General features: G+C 42.6%; 1 protein-coding gene across 5 annotated transcripts in view; it reads left to right on the top strand.

The window, feature by feature from the left end:
* Positions 1-16,066, top strand: part of LOC308062458 (multidrug resistance-associated protein 1) — a 77,649-nt gene extending 61,583 nt beyond the window's left edge. For 3 of the 5 annotated variants that reach the window (XM_080383988.1, XM_080383991.1, XM_080383989.1), the window contains 12 exons: positions 2,262-2,346; positions 3,592-3,730; positions 4,654-4,861; positions 5,751-6,061; positions 6,894-7,093; positions 7,774-7,900; positions 8,284-8,385; positions 9,459-9,605; positions 10,818-10,976; positions 12,464-12,630; positions 13,285-13,479; positions 14,106-14,264. In XM_080383988.1, the coding sequence (XP_080240114.1) occupies positions 2,262-2,346; positions 3,592-3,730; positions 4,654-4,861; positions 5,751-6,061; positions 6,894-7,093; positions 7,774-7,900; positions 8,284-8,385; positions 9,459-9,605; positions 10,818-10,976; positions 12,464-12,630; positions 13,285-13,479; positions 14,106-14,259 (1,994 nt within the window). In that variant the 3' untranslated portion in view covers positions 14,260-14,264. Of the gene's footprint in view, positions 1-2,261; positions 2,347-3,591; positions 3,731-4,653; positions 4,862-5,750; positions 6,062-6,893; positions 7,094-7,773; positions 7,901-8,283; positions 8,386-9,458; positions 9,606-10,817; positions 10,977-12,463; positions 12,631-13,284; positions 13,480-14,105; positions 14,265-14,763 lie in introns of those variants that run through there. The other 2 variants (XM_080383987.1, XM_080383990.1) reach the window with 1 other exon arrangement.
* The last annotated feature ends 476 nt before the right edge of the window (positions 16,067-16,542 follow it).

Here is a 16,542-nt window from a genome sequence, read left to right as displayed (position 1 = left end):
GTCTGCTTTTTCAGTTCTCTCTTCGTTAGTGCGTATCTTGAAAGAAAGGAAGTTTCTTGGTTGTTCACAGCCATCTGATTTGGATTTTTTTTTTTGTTTTGCCTCAAGGTTGTCTCTTTTTGACTGTGTATGAGGCTTGGGATTAAAAAGAAGTCCGTTTCAGCAAATTTGATCCTGCCTCAGGCATTTATGGTTTTGTGGTTTAAGTTGTGCTAGTTGGATGAGTTTGTGTTTGTAAGGATTGAAAATGTTGGAGTGTGTTCTGGAAAATGTTAATTATATATACTTTTAGACTCAGATCCTTTATTAGAAGGAACGATTCAACCTCTGGAAACAGGTAACTGCTTTTTTGCCATGTGGCTTTATATTAGCGCTTATGTTGGAGTAATATAAGTAGCTGCTGTTCACTTACAAGGGAGTGAGTTGTTATTAGAGTAATTTTGGCTGCACAGTAGAAGGTGTCTGCTTGGTTTGCATGGTACTTGCTTGCGACTGCCACAACAGTTGGTCAGCTTACAGGTAACTCGTCATCAGCAATTCTTTATCTCAAACAGTTCCATGAGGAAGCTTTAAATAAACTAAAGATGCACCCTGGGCTTAGGGGTGTACCCAGAGAGGCATCATTCAGGATTAAGCCCCTGAAGGTTGGTTGGTTTAATTTTTTTTTTCCTCATGTTTGTAATTCAGTACTTCTGTATTCAGCAGCAGTTCCCTTTTATGATTTTTGGATGCGTTTTTCAACAGAGCCCTCATTATACCCTAGGTGCACGTGCCAGATTAACTATGGCAGTCTTGAGCATTTTTTGTTCTCAAGAGGTAAATGCAGTATAATCAGGAAATCTTTGTAGCTTACAACATGAAATCAAATTTAAGAGCTATTAGGGGAGGATGGTTTATTTGTAGTTTTGTTTTGTTCATGTGGGTTTAGAACTTCAGCGATGCTGTAAAGCAGTATGATGCTGGAATGCTTGCTGGTTTTCATATGGGGTCCTTTCAAAAGAAATGTTGTCAAGTGCTTAGAACAATCAGCAGTCCCATATTGGTTTGCTGTCATTCATGTCAATAAAAGTAAGAACCAAATCTTTGAAACTTTTAACGTTTCATATTTTCTGCTTTTTTCTGCTTATAGACCACACTGAACAGTTTAGCTTTGGGTTTTTAGAGTAATGAACCAGTGTTTAGTTTGCAGACACAGGGGAGAACAGTTTTTTATATTCAGGCAGTCCACAGTGTATTGATGAACTGGTTTATGCATATATTTTGCTTTAGTATAAAAACATTAAAATATCAGACTCTGGATCTACACAAATCTTCCTGCGTATCTTTTGAATAGATGGAGGTGTACTTTTTTGTTTGCATAAACTATGCATAGCCGATTTAAAATGCAGAATTATTTTTGTTACAAGTTCTGAATTAACTTTAATGCATAAAAACAGAGTTCCGTTTACTTGACAGTTAACTTCTTAGGAGTCAGTCATTTGGTTTGTGTTAGGAAAATTGTCATAACTTGAACCTGGAAGTTTTACTCATGGCACTGTATTATACTGAAATAAGTTGCTCAGAGAAAGCTTGATATTTCAAGCTGACAGGTTCTATGAAGTGTTTTAGACAGTTGTCTTGTGTGTGCTGCATCGTGTTACAAATGGGATGGTGTGGGATAATGAGGTTTTTTTCTATGAGAAGTGACATTCATAGAAAGATGTCTTGCTTAAATTAATCTGATTACTATGGTTGCCTAAAAGCATCAGGTTTTGCATGTTGCTTCCTGCTTAATTTTGCAGGAAGACTCAAAGTTAAGAGCACGTCTGCCATTCTTAGCAGCTTCATTCCATCATCTACTAGAATGTCTTCTCCTTGTGTTCTAAAATTAAAATAATTTATTTATAGTTAGCTGTGTAAAAGATGTGGTTTGGAAAGGTGTGGGTGGAGTGTTTTTTTTGCCCCACAGAGTAAGTCATAGTGTGACTTGGTATTGCATGCTTTTAACATAAAGTATGGCCTTATATTGTATCATTATTAGTGACCTGCCTTTGGTAGAAAACTAGAAAAATAAGTGTTCCATGTCTTTGCAACTAATCCTGTTGGGGTGGAACTAAACTGATTTGTTTACCTTGTCAATTATCTATTAGTACCTGTAAATATTTACTTGGGTTCCCTGCTGTGTTTGAACATTAGAACTGCACCCTGGCATTGAGGAGTGAAATGAAACCTTTCTCTGCCTTCGCCTTACCATTTTCATGTTTACTTTTTCACTCCCTCAGACACAAATAGTCCATCTGGAAAGGAAGGGAAGCCTACCGAAAATGGAGTCCTTGTGAATGAAGCCCCTGGAAAACTGATGCAAAGGTGTGCGGTCTCTTCTTCTCCCCGGCTCTGTAACTTGGTTGTGAACAAATAATAATTTGGTGTTTATGGTATTAGAGGAAAATGTGTCATGCTGGATTCAGCACCCTGAGAGGGGCAAGGCTGCTGCTGCTCCATGGCTTCGGCTCCAACAGTAGGGAGGCTGAAGATGTATTCCCAGCAAACGTGCTGGAGTATAAATACACACCACATATATACGTGGCCAGTCAAAAAGATCACAGGCACTTAGAGCGCCCGCACAAACACAGCACCAAATGGCCTCATCCTGTTCCTATCTCTGGCTGAAAAGGATGGAGGTTCACTAGTGAGAATATATTATATTTGCATGTACAAAGTGGACATCTCCAGTAGCTGGGCTTAGACACTTGGTCTGCCTATTAGCTGCCCCTGGATCCCAGTCTTCCCAGTTGCTAGCACCTGGGCATATGAACTTCTGAGGCTGCAGCCCCACTCTGGCTACTGGTGCAGACTGTTGGCGCATTCGTGTCTGCTCACACAGAACTCTCATGCTGTTCTTTCCATGTGAAGAAATTACTGTGTTGTAGCAAGATACTGTGAGTTTGGCTTGCGTAAAAGGGAGAGTATTGTATTGGCTAGTCCAGCTTTCATGTGCTTTCCCAAAGCTTCTGCATCTGTCTGCTGTCGGATGGGATGAAGCGCCAAGAGCACCTTTACTATGACCTAATGCAGCTGCAGTTGTGCTTCAGAAAGGCCAAAGGCAATCGCTGATTATACCTTCCCCAAATCATCTCATAATCTATGCCTTATTCTTATGGCGCTCTAGAGAATACTGTACTTCTGGAAGCTAATGGGTGCCTAGGAGTAAAATTGCCCGTTTTGATGCCAGTGCAGGTACCTTTTTTGCACTTCAGTAGCTGCAGTGTATATGATGATAGAGTTTGTAAAGGCTGATGTTGGTGATGGCCAAATGTTTTTCTTTTTGGTGTTTGATTACCCAACCAAGACTTCTTTGGCGGGCTAGCCTGTTACTTTTATCTGATGGGTACTTGGGAACTGAAAGTCATCAGGGAGGATTAGGAGTGCACTGTGAGGGGAGAAGGGAAACACTAGTAACTACTGTTACAAGCCTGACGATGACTGGTTAGGAGATGGTTTATCACCATAGTAATGTAAGTCACTAACTTGAAGCTGTGAACTGTTGAAGTCTTTGAAGTAAACACCTGGCCTGTATCATGCTGAGACTGAAAGACAGATGTCTTCAAACAGGCAACTCAGTAACTCTTCAACATACAGCAGAGATGCTGGGAAGTCACAGCACCGGAGCAGCACAGCAGAGCTGCAGAAGCCACTTGCTGAAAAGAATTCCTGGAAACTGACAGAGGCTGACACAGCAAAGACTGGAAGGGTAAGGTCTCCCGTTCCTGCTTCCTGTGCCCGCTTTCAGTTTCAGAAAAGTCCAGTGTTCCCAAGAAAATAGCTTTTGAAGGCTGTGCAGCTGGCGTGAGAAAGGGCTGAGTGTATTCTTGGGCTTGCTGCTTGTTGTGTAGTGTTTCATGGAAGTGTTGTTGTGCCCTCTGCTCCCACTGCTGAGCCCCAGGTTTGCCTGCGGAAAGACTGCTGACATCAAAACTTTTGTTTAAGATGATGGGCCTGACCACATCAAAGTATAAAAGAAGAAACTAAAACATTGCAGCTTTTTCTTGGAGGGAGATTATGACAAATTAGGTGACCTAGTGAAATCTGCCCTTCAGTGTAAAGAGCTGGAATTGACTCAGATGAATTTAAGCCAAGTTTCCACTGCAGACACAAGTATCTAATCCCAGGATACCCAGGGCTTTCTGAGAAACCTGAGAGTGAGGTTCCTGGGAAAATGGCAGTTACACCTCCTAGCAGTGTTGCTTGAATCCTCTGGTTAAAGATAGATCATAGGATACAAGCCATGTGGGTTTAATTAAGGGCTGTTTAATCTTGTGGTAAAAAGAGCACGCCAAAACCTGGAACTCCTCGGTGAAGTTTTTGGCTTTGCCACTGGTGCTTTGTGTTACTTTAGGCAGCTCTCTCCCTACTGTTCCCTTCCCTTGGAAGACAACAGAAAGATGATGTGTGCCTGCCCTGGAGGGATGTTGGGTTTGGCACATCTCCATAGAACACTTTGCAGCTTGTGTTCCCAAGCAGTGGCTCTCTAGAGCGCAGCTGTTGTGGTTTTTTATGGCCTGATGCAAAGATAGTGACTTTAAATAGGCATTGGAGAAGGGGGAATTGCTGGTTTTGAAACTTGATCTGCAAAATGAATATTCCTTTTTGTTTTCCCCCCCTTTCTGTCTTCAGGTAAAGGCAACAGTGTACTGGGACTACATGAAAGCAATTGGACTCTTTATCTCTTTCTTGAGCATTTTCCTCTTTATGTGTAATCATATAGCTTCCCTGACTTCCAACTACTGGCTAAGTTTATGGACAGATGATCCTGTTATCAATGGGACACAGCAATACACAAATGTCAGACTGGGAGTGTATGGAGCACTGGGAATTTCTCAAGGTTTGCTTGGTCTTACCTATTTTAAGATTAGCTGGTTCAGAATGTTTCTAATGCTCTTGGTGACCTTGTAACCCCAGAACTGCAGCAGCAGTTTGTGAAAGATTTGAATGTGGATTTTGACAGAAAGCTTAAAACTTGAATTAAAGAAAAAAAAAAAAAAAAAAGGCAAGCAAACCAGCCTATAAAATGACTCAGTTAATGAATATTGTTTGCTTTCATGTGTTGAAAATGAGAACAAACTTTATTTGCGGGGGCTGATGAGCGAGCAGTTGGTGGCAAAACGTCTGACCCAAAAAATTGCTCCTTGGCCTGTCAACAGACTGTGCTAGCCTGGTCTGCCGGGTGGTTTGTCACAGGAGGCTGTGGCTTTGCTGCCACCCTTGCAGCCACAACCCGCCTGAGCTGTTTGGGATGGCGTTTCCTCCAACTGCTTGAGGGACCATCCAAGGGTGCCGCAGGGAGGCCAGCTCAGCGGCTTTTTGTTACGTGTCCTCTTTGTGGTCAAAGTTTTTTTGCCATGAAACCTAAAACCCTGTGTACCTCGCTTCAGAATTGCCGGAAAAATCCTAAAATCCTTTAATAAACACTAAATGTCACATTAAAATTCCATGGTCTTTACTCAGTGGAAGTGCTGAAATATTACACAAAATTCTGTAATGGAGGAACAACTTATTCCATGAGAGAAACACGATGTTTTCGCTAATGTTTTTTTTTTTATTTTTTTAAAATTTTATTTTTTTAAATACTTGATGTATTTGCCGAGTCTATCTGTAGCGAACGCCAGTTCTCAGAATTATTGTAGTAGAGATGTGGTAGTGCTACATGAGGACAAAATGAAGAAAATCTATGTGAGAAGTGAAATCAGTTAAAAACAAGTCTTCTTTTCTAGGTATTGCTGTGTTTGGCTACTCAATGGTTGTGTCAATAGGGGGAATATTTGCCTCACGACACCTGCACCTTAACCTGCTGCACAGTGTCCTCAGGTCTCCGATGAGTTTCTTTGAACGTACACCCAGTGGAAATCTGGTGAATCGTTTCTCTAAGGAGATAGATACTATTGACTCCACCATTCCACCAATCATCAAGATGTTCATGGGCTCAACATTTAACGTGATTGGGGCTTGTATCATCATTCTGCTGGCCACACCTATAGCTGCTGTCATTATTCCACCTCTGGGACTTGTCTACTTGTTTGTGCAGGTAAGGGGTGTTACCTGGGGGCACTGGGACCAGCAGTCACTCATCCTCTGTTATTTAACATAGTTCTTACTCTGCACTAGGATGGATTTTAATGTGTTTGACACAACTTATGCTTGACTGACTATGCTTTGCATGGTTTATTGGGTAGCTGATGTTAGCACAGCATTTCCTTCAGTTGTCAGGTGTAGAATGACTTCTGTGCAGAAGGTAATCCTGTAATACCTAAGCAGACTTTATAAAACACCGTCAGATTTTGAGATGAATTTTGTATAGCTTGTTGCTCAGAGCCCAAATGTGGAAAACATATGGGCTTTTCTTTAAAACTGCCTTCCAAACAAGAGTAGCCTTTAGAGGGTTACGTGTGCATTGCTCATGTGCCTGTTTTGTCAGAATATTGTTTCTAGAGCAAGAGAAATGATAGCAGCCTTGCGCTCCTGTCTTGTGTAGGCCGGGTATGGTTGCCTCACTCTTGCTTTACTCTTAGAAATCTAGTACAGCCAGTACAGATCAAAAAGAAGCTGGGTTTTGACCTTGACTCTTGAATTAGTGAACTTGAAAGGTGGTGATGTGTGTGTTTTATACTGTTGAACTAAGCGTGCAGAGAAGAGAAAAGAGAAAATGGCTGTCACGTGAGAGTGATTGGTGGCGGCTATTTAAAGACAGCAGAGTGTATGTAATGGTCTTTCTAGGGGTTGTAGAAGGTGTGTATTCCTGCATGTAAGTTGAATCCCTATAATGAACATCTCAAATGGCAGGGAACTGTCTTATGATTCCCTTTGTCTTTTCATACGCAGTCTGGATGTAACCATAATTCTCATACTCTGATTTGCAGAGATTTTACGTGGCCACTTCTCGCCAGCTCAAACGCCTTGAGTCTGTCAGTCGTTCTCCTGTGTATTCTCACTTCAATGAGACCCTCCTGGGAGTCAGTGTCATTCGAGCCTTTGAGGAGCAGAAGCGTTTCATAAAGCAGAACGACATGAAAGTGGATGAAAATCAGAAAGCTTATTATCCAAGCATTGTTGCAAACAGGTAACAGTGGGGCTGAAATATTGAAAGGCAGTTACAGGAAGGACATGGTTCTGCTGCCTGTGATCCTTATCAGTCGCAGCTCTTGGCATACTTGTCTAGGGTAGGGAAGCCTGTGTGGATATGTCTGTTTCACAGGCGTTTTGCTTAAACTTCTGTAATGGAATTAAGATTACTTCTGAATTTCTTTTCCTTCTGAGAGTTTCTGCCTTACCTCTGGGCAGTATGTTTTTTAAAAGTTTTGATTCATCTATTCCAATGTTAACCACAACTGTTTTCTGAACTAAGACCAGAATTTATGTACCTGAAAGGTTTATTAATTTTGGATGCCGCTAGGTTTGCATGTTCCTGGAGCAGAACCTCAAATATCTTGCAGTTCCAGTGTCACTGGCAGTATGCAGATGTCATATTACTAATCTTTTAAAAAACAAGATGTGTGACCAAACATTGGTTGCCCACATTCCTAATTCTCCATAGGTGAATAACTGGAAAGATTATAGAATAGTTTGGGTTGGCGGGGACCCATCTAGTTCTAAAATCCCCTGCCAGGGGCAGGGACACCTCCCCCCAGCCCAGGCTGCTCCCAGCCCCATCCAGCCTGGCCTTGGGCACTGCCAGAGGTGGGGCACCCACAGCTGCTCTGGGCAGCCTGTTCCAGCGCATTACTTTTTTCTGTCTTGCAGGTGGCTGGCTGTCCGTCTGGAGTACGTGGGGAACTGTATTGTCCTCTTTGCAGCATTGTTCGCAGTGATTGCACGCAACAAACTCAGTGCAGGGCTGGTTGGCCTCTCGGTGTCCTATTCACTGCAGGTAATTTTACCTTTTTCTCTTAAAAAAACCCATCAACACCCCAAAACCCTTCTGATTTGTAAGACTGCGTCAGAAAGTCAGAACCTTGCTATGGCTTTGGAGGGAAAACTAAGGAACATAGGAAGGACTAAGGAACATTTGCAAAGATGCTGGGGTAGTTCTTCCTGTGACCCACCTGTGTGTGGGGATGTGGCTAAGATGACTCATCCCCTGCATATTAAAAGGCATCTGGACTTTTCTCCAGTCCAGCACTGATTAGCCAAGATCTTGTCTGTGTTTATGCATTCCATGAACCTGCAGTGGTTTGGTGGTTTTGTATTTTTTATTTATTGCAGGTAACAAATTTAGTATAAACTGCTTTTAGATTTCTTTTCTTCTTGTAGATCACAGCATACTTGAACTGGCTAGTTCGCATGTCATCTGAGCTGGAAACCAACATTGTTGCTGTGGAAAGAGTCAAAGAATATGCCGAAATGGAGAAGGAGGTACATTTGAGTTGTCTACCGCAGCTGTAGAAGTCAGTGCCCTGTTCTGAGGTCTCGCCCATTACCTGGCTGAATGGGTTGGAGAGTGCCGCTGGGCATGTCCTAGGAGCTGAGGGTGGGACGGAGCAGAGTGCTGGCCATGCCCTCCCTCTAGGCACAGGCTGTACCTTGGTGTGTTCCTCTGGGTGCTTTTGAGGGACATCCACCAACACGGTGTTACTGAGGGAGTGTGCTGTTCCACCCTCGGCTGAGCAGTGGAGCTGTACAAGTATTTTCGTTTCCTAAATGCTTAAACATTCTCTTTCTTACTTTATTGTCTTTCTCTTTTTACTCTTAGTGTGGGAAATAAAGAGGTTTTACATTTTTGTTTTGATTCAAATCGCCTAACAACTCATTTCATTTGTCATTGTGCCCCTTTTCGCTACAGAACGGAGTTTTCTGTGGCTTCTCTTTGCCATGCCTGTCACTTGAACCTGACCTGAATAACTATTTTGGCAGCCAAACATTATGAGAACCCTTCCTAAATTTTTTTTCTCGGGTTCTGGTAGCAGACTGGTGTGTGTTTATGTAGATAAAAGCCGTTGTGTTGTGTGGTTTTTTTTTTTGGTTTTTTTTTGGCACTGGCAGTGCATGCAGTGGTGTTTGTTCTTCCATCTCCCACCTCTGTGGGAGGCTGAGGCAGCAGCTGTTTACTTTACCAGCTTGTTAATCTTTTAGTGCTTATGCCTCAGTTAAACTGCTTCTAGTTGCATGTCTAGCTTCCCCAGCGGTTTCTTTACTGTGGTGTGGGTGTACAGGCAGGTTATCTGAACATGTTCTGCTGGTATGATTCTGCCATTTGTAAGGTGAAAGCTTATCCAGCAAGTGGGACTTGTGATAGAAGAGCCCTTGGCTACATACACCACTTCATCTGCCTTGGGTAGGCACTTTCCCTCTTCGCCCATCATCGTTACAGTTCCTTTTGCAAATTGCACACTAACAAGGATTGTTCTTAATTGCTTTCCGTGAGGCCTCTGAGCCCATGTCTGGTTGAAGAAGCAACTGATTAGATGTGTTCCGTGTGGTTCTTTCAGGCTGAATGGAGTATTGAACAAACTGCCCCAGCCAGTACCTGGCCCGAGGAAGGGAAGATTGAGTTTCGAGGCTATGGTTTACGTTACCGGGAAGACTTGGATTTGGTTCTGAAAAACATAAACGTTACCATAAATGGGGGCGAGAAGGTAATGAATCTACATTTGTAGTAGGGTGTTACAGTTCATAAGACTGCATGTGTAAGCCAGAGAGGTTGAACCCTGTTCTGTAACGTGTCTGGGGTCCTTAAGAACTCAAAGAGCCTCTGTAGAATCAGTCTTACTGTAACTGGCAGGCGTAGTGGGCTCTTAGGCTTTTCAAGGTGTGTGCTGCATCATGGGATAAAGATACACTGTTACGTGGGCTTGTGAAGTGTCTTTTGGTCTGATTTCATAAGGAAGTGAGGTTTATGTTGTCTTTTCTCCCCTTCCCAGGAAATTTTGCTGATTTGCTGTGAGCAAAGAGGTGCACAGGTTGCAGAGAGATTAAGTTAATCACAGTCTCAAGAAAATGAGCTATTAAGTAGAGGGGCAAAGTCCTGATCTAGTGAGGTAGAAGTTGCAAGGTGAGACCGCAGGGAAAAAACGGGACTTCAGAGTAGATTCTCTGGATCTGGCCAAACTGACAGTGATAGGTGTGTGTTTCTCCTACTGCTTCCTTGCACGTGAGCTCACATGCATCCTGCCCCAGTCCTCTGTGGATTCTCTGATGTCCAGTAATAGTGTGATCTTTCACAACGGCATAAAAGGTAGCTGCAAGGCAGGCCTACTGGCTTCCTGATTTGTGGTATCCAACTAGGCATTTGCTTTTTTCCTGAATGTGTGCATTCTACTGACAAATATGGGCAGAATACTACTTCAAGAGGGGTTAGAAAGGGCAGGTGGCAAGAGAGATATCAACAAACCACAGAGGCAATTTTTTATGTTTATTTTTTAAAAGGCAAAGAATTAGTGAAGACCTCAGTCTAACTGGGAAGCAAAACATTTGTGCTTATCAAGATAAATGTTAAGTTAGCAATTGTTACTGTGAAGTATGAACTAGGGATACCTTGGTCTGCTCTACCCAATTCCATCTGCCTTTCTAGAAAAACTGAAAATTTCTATGACTGGATTGCAAATTTTGAGACTGCTTTTTGTGGTGTGTGTGTGTGGGGGGTTTTTGGTTGTGGGTTTTTTTTTTTTTTCATATCCAGTGATTTTTTTCTTCCCCTTTGATTAGCCTCAGTTTGTTGTGCTGTTTTGGGGTGTTGGTAGCCCAGCAAATATGACAACCTTCTGGTAGTGTGTCAGTTTCAGGTAGATACTTGGAAATGCTTTAATTTTTCCCTGGACTGAAGTGGTTCCTGTATTTCTTCCCAACAGATTGGAATAGTTGGAAGAACGGGAGCTGGAAAATCCTCACTAACTTTAGGTTTGTTTCGGATTAATGAAGCAGCTGAAGGAGAAATTATTATTGATGGAATTAATATTGCAAAGATAGGGCTCCATGACTTGCGGTTCAAGATCACCATCATCCCTCAGGTACATGCAAAATCCTGCCATTACTGGAACTTGTTTTGTAACAGTGCTGTTTCTGTGATGTGCTGGGGGGGAATGTATTTATTCCTCTTCTGATCTATAGCTATGAAATTGAGTCATTTTAGCATGGTTTTTCATGGACTTGAAACCAAGCTTTTTTCCTAGACTGGCTTTGATTTTCTTGTGCTGTGTAACAGGCAGGAGCTTGGCTATGGCCGAGTTGTGATTTGGAAGCAAAACCTTGGCCTCTGGACTCATGGGCTTTGTCAGCACCCCACGCTGATCGCTTCAGTGCTTATAGACAGCTAAGGCTGAGTGGGGAGGTCTTACCCCAGCTGAACACCTGATTGGGGTCCAGGGTCCCTTAATTAACTGGGACCATTGCTCTTTTGGCCAGTAGAGGAGAAGTGAAGTCTGAGTATTTCCATTGGTGGAGAGCCCTCAGGGGAGTTTCTCTAGAAATGAATTTCCACTTTCACTTTAGATAGTTCCATTCTTTTTAGAAACAGAACAAAGGTACTGTGTAGCTAGTTGTGAGGGACAGGGATTTTGCGTTGCTCCTTCAGGCTCAGTATGCACTCTTTGGGCCTGTGCACAAAGCAGTCTGGCTTCGGCACGATCTCGTGATGCGGTACTGTTCAGTCACAGAAGCCTGTACATAACCATCCCAGTCGACCCCAGCAACTATGGGTTTGATAGTCCAAATGGGTTGGAAATATGGCTTTACAAGCACTGGATGCACAGTCTCAAATCATCTTGTTGTTATTGCGTAGCCTTTATTGCCTGCCCATTCTGATTCAAAGTAAGACCATAAAATGCAGTTATATAAATCACTGTTGCAGCATGCTGGCAAAAACAAGTGAGCACACTGTAAAAGGTTTTCTGCACCACTTCTTTTGGAAATCCTGGGGGGACTTTGTTTTCTCCATTTGATCACTTTGCATTGGTCTGACACTACTAGGTTGAAAGTATTTCTAAAGTAGTGTTTCTCCATGTCCAAGAAAAAAATCAATTAATTCAAATAATACAGCAGCTGAAGACTTTTGAAATATTTACAGATGGTATAATTCTCTGAGAAGTGGAAAGTTGACCTAATAGTCCCTGCTGACAGAAGTTTGGGCAGGGAGTGCCTGTTCTTTAACTTAGTAGCCCAGTAAAAAGAAAGTTGGCTGCTGAGGTTTTTTTGGGGGTTGGGTTTTATTTGTTTGTTTGGTTTGTTGTTTTTTTTCTGGATTCATGAGTCACTGACTTACGGAAAGGTCTGGAGTGCCAGTCTGCAGAGGTCAGGCCCCCGAGAGGCATAAGGAGTAAGGGTGAGGGAGAATAAGTTGCTCTTACTGGAAAAAATGAGGTCTCGCTCCCAAATTCGGTAGATTAACTTGCTTGCATTTGGACCTGGACGTGTTGTTTTACTTTTGCTACCTAAGAAATATTTTTGGACCACTTGCCATGTTCTGTGTACATTGTCAATTACATCTTTCTGTGACTAGGATCCAATATTGTTTTCTGGCTCTCTGCGTATGAATCTTGATCCTTTTGATCAACACTCTGATGAAGATGTTTGGAGGTCTTTGGAATTGGCTCACCTGAAAACCTTTGTATCATCCCTTCCTGATAAACTTAATCACGAGTGTGCTGAAGGTGGCGAGAACCTCAGGTACGTCAAAGAACCGTGTTTGTGAAAATTGCCTGAAGAACTAAATGAGAACTGAGGGGGGTGTGTGCACCCTCCCATCTGCAACTAGACTTTCTGTTCCCAGAAACCTCACTCCCAAGCTCACTTGGGACAGTATGTAGCTAGATCCTAGCAATAGCAATGCTCCCTGACCCCGCCTGGTGTGAGAATTTGCAGAGGGAGTTGGGGAATTCTTAATGCATCACCAGGCAATCAACCAACTAGGTTTTATTCAACATGTTTTAAACTCTCAGGTTAGGGAATTTGAAGTAATTTAAGCAATACTCAGGATGCTGTGATGTTTGACAGCTTAGTCTTGGAAAGGATTTCAGCAGAAGCAGCCTGCAACTTGTAGTGGATGCTCTGAACTTACTATAGCTGTTGCCCAGCAGATGCAGTTTTTCTAAGGAAGCTGTTAGCTTGCTTTTTGTGCTGTAGCAGGGATACGTTTGGTCTGCAGAAACCATTTAAAATCCAGTCCTCAACACTGCATTGATTGGGTGCATCAGCCTGATGCAGTTATGCTGAAACCATTTGTAATGTATTCTCTTGCAAGGAATTGCTAGGCTTCAAAATTAATACTGCAAACTTGTTCTGACTTTTTCCTCCCCCCCGCTCCCATCCCACCCGCTGTAGTGTGGGACAGCGCCAGCTGGTGTGCCTGGCACGAGCTCTGCTCAGGAAGTCCAAAATCCTGGTTCTAGATGAAGCCACAGCTGCTGTTGATCTTGAAACCGATAAGCTTATACAGTCAACAATAAAGTCTCAATTTGAAGAATGTACTGTATTAACTATAGCACATCGTCTGAACACAATCATGGACTACACAAGGTAAAGTAATACTGCTTTTGTTTGAAGAACGTGGCATGCGTGACCTGCATTGTGCTCTACTTAAATAAGCATTTTTGTGTTAAATTTGTTTACTGGCACATTTTAGCTACCTCTCTGTGGTGGAGCTGCTGGAATTCCTGTTTTTATGGATGTAGGTTGTGTGTTCTGGCTTGCGCTGGTTGTGCTTGGCCTGGGGAGCTCCTCTGACCCCTCTGTCGCACTGCTGTTGTGCTGTTCCTGCCCCGGCCAACCTGGAAGTGGAGAGAGGCAAGGACAGGAGTCTGTTCCTGGGTCTTGTCCTAGTTTAGGCAGAGCTGGAAGAGACGTCAAAGCTTCAGGGAGCTCATACTCTAAACTAGGCACAGACAGCATAAGGAATCAAAAAGGCAGGTCCTCCACTTCCCTGAAGTTTGACATTTCTCTTTACATCACTTTTGCTTATAGTTCATATAACCTCCCTCATCCTCAGCTGCCTTGCTAAGGTGTGGTTGAGGGCAGAGTTGTTGTCTTATAATTTCAGTTTTAAGCTCTCTTGTCCTTTTTATCACGGAACGGCAGAGAGCAGAGTGAGCAGTGATAAAATTTTTGGGGTGTACTTTTGTGACCTTTCTTTGTGCTGTCAATAGCAAAAGGCAAGAGACAGGAGCATTGCCTGTGCCAGGCCCAGCACCAGCGGTACCGTCACCAGATGAGCGCCCAGTGCAGTCAAGGCAGCGGGTACCACCATGCAGCAGCACCCGTGAAGGGCTTAGTGAGCATCTCCGCAATGTCTGCTGTTAGTGGAGGTAGCTGAAGGCGGTGTTTTAACTGTGAGCGGACTTTAGTGACTGTGGTAACTTGCTTTGTAAAATTCCTAATTCCAGTTCACGTTTGTTTTGGATAAACTGCCTGTGCTTTATTTTGTCAGCAGAAGTTGATGTGGTACAGTATTATAGATAGAAAGGTTATCCTAGATCCTGAAAGGTCTTAGGGGCCCTGACTCACCTTGACAAGAAGTGCTGTCACCTAGTTTCTGAGTGGCTCAGAGCGCAATCCAAAGTCTCATGGTTGCCTGCAAATGACTGGATAAACATGTGCTGCATAAAACATAGACCAGACAGAGTCTCTGCAGTGAGGATGGGCAGAGTTGAGAGTCTCTGTCCATTCATACGGTCTGGACTGTGTTCGCTTGCATGTAACGGCCGTGCTACAGTCAGTTTGTGCCTGTACGTATACATCTGTGTTCGTTGGCTTTCTGCATTATCTTGTGACTTTTTGTTTCTTTTTCTCTCCCCTGTTTTACAGAGTTTTAGTCCTGGACAGAGGAGAAGTGGTGGAGTGTGGTAGTCCAGACCACCTACTTCAGGAAAAAGGCATTTTCTATAGCATGGCCAAAGATTCAGGCTTGGTGTAGCATTTGAACTTGGTTAGTTCCTGTGGGGGAGAGGGAGGTGATGTGTTCAGAGAACTGTAACTTCCCCTGAGCCGGTATGAACCGTACAGTTCAGTTTCAGACCTAGTGAAGTTAACCAGAGCACGGTGATGGAAGTAACGTAAAAATGCAATTTTTTTCTTTTTTTTTAACTCTCCTTACTATTGATTTTAGCCAGCTTTAGGAGAAGCACATATACTGTGCAAAACACTTTGGAGACTTTTAATTTTTGCCTGAAATCTGTCATTACATGCTCAAATGTAAGGCAGAGTGACTGGTCGGAGAAGTTCAGAAAAGTTTTTTCTTTTCATCTGCTCTTATGTTCTGAAGTTCCCCCCCTTTTTTTTTTTTTTTTTTTTTTAAGAAACATTTTTGCAAATGCTAGTTATTTGCTTGTTTGCTGATTCCTCATTTGATGAGCCATCTATTGTGGGGTGCACTTGGAATATTTTGTGGCATATAGTACTATAGTCCAAAGATTTTTCTTCTTGTGAAACGTGTGCCAGACTTTCTCATTATGGCATTTACTGTACATGGTTAATGCTTCTATGCATTGTCCTAAAGGTTTCATGTGTTTACAGTGTATAGCAGCAAGTTCACTATAATGCGTCAGTAGTGCTGATGTGAAAAATGAAAAAGCACAGTCAACTTCCAAGCAGTATTTTAGCATGTCTGGAGTGACAATCACCTCAAAATCAAATTTGTGCAGCAGTTGGTGTGTTGCAGTGCGCAGTACCTGTTCTTACACCCAGTTCACTCAGGAATTCAGACTTGGGTGGCGAATCCTGGTTATGCCTGTGGGGACTAGGTTAGTGAGGATTTGCCTGAGCGGAGGCTGCAGGCTTGGTATGACATTGATTGTAATACCCTTGGCTTTGGCAGTTCTGTGCTTTAATAGAAGCTCTGCCACATCAAGGACCATTAGCCTTATACCGAAGAAACATGCCCTTCATGCTGCTGCTGTTGACTCTCAAATTTCGTGGGGAAACTGTTCTGTTACAGTAGTTTAAAAAAAAAAAAAAAGGTGTTACTGTTTTTAAAGTTGTGTGTCAGAAGGGTCTAACAATTCAATTAGAATGGAGTCTGGTTTCAAAATCTGTGTTGAATGTTCAGTTTTCTGTGGGAAGAAAAAAGTTACTTTTCTCATGTCCTGATTAGTCTTATTTTAAAGGAAAATGCTGGAAGAAGGCAAACCAAGTCAGACAGACCCAAATACTCGGCGCTCTGAAAATGTGGACTTCTGTGAATGATATTGCTGACCTTAATACTAGACAGTTGTCTTCTTTAGAGTAAAGCTATTTATTTTTTTGTAAATTATGACTCTCTGAAATGGGATAGACTGAAATTTTCTTTGGTATTTTTTTGTAATGACTATAAAAATATTTGCAAAGAACTTGCAGTAAAAAAAAAATTTGAAACATACTGTGATGTGTCATTTCATGCTTTGTATTTGACAAAGGTTTGCTTTGTCAGTTCAGGCCTTGAAAGTAGAAATTATATAATAAAAATGATAGACTAGGGCTGCTAGGCCTGATGTCTGGGGGGTGTTGGGGTGGGTAAGAAACCTTCGGTGCAGATAAGTGTGCTGTGGTTAAGTCTAGATCACCTCTCATCGTTTTGCTTGTAATTCGAGTGCTGTGGTTCCCTGAGCA

This window comes from Falco punctatus (assembly GCF_963210335.1).
Source record: "Falco punctatus genome assembly, chromosome: 4".
Classification (NCBI taxonomy): Eukaryota; Metazoa; Chordata; class Aves; order Falconiformes; family Falconidae; genus Falco; species Falco punctatus.
The sequence above is the reverse complement of the archived record's forward strand: the minus strand, read 5'-3'. Positions and strand labels throughout refer to the sequence as shown.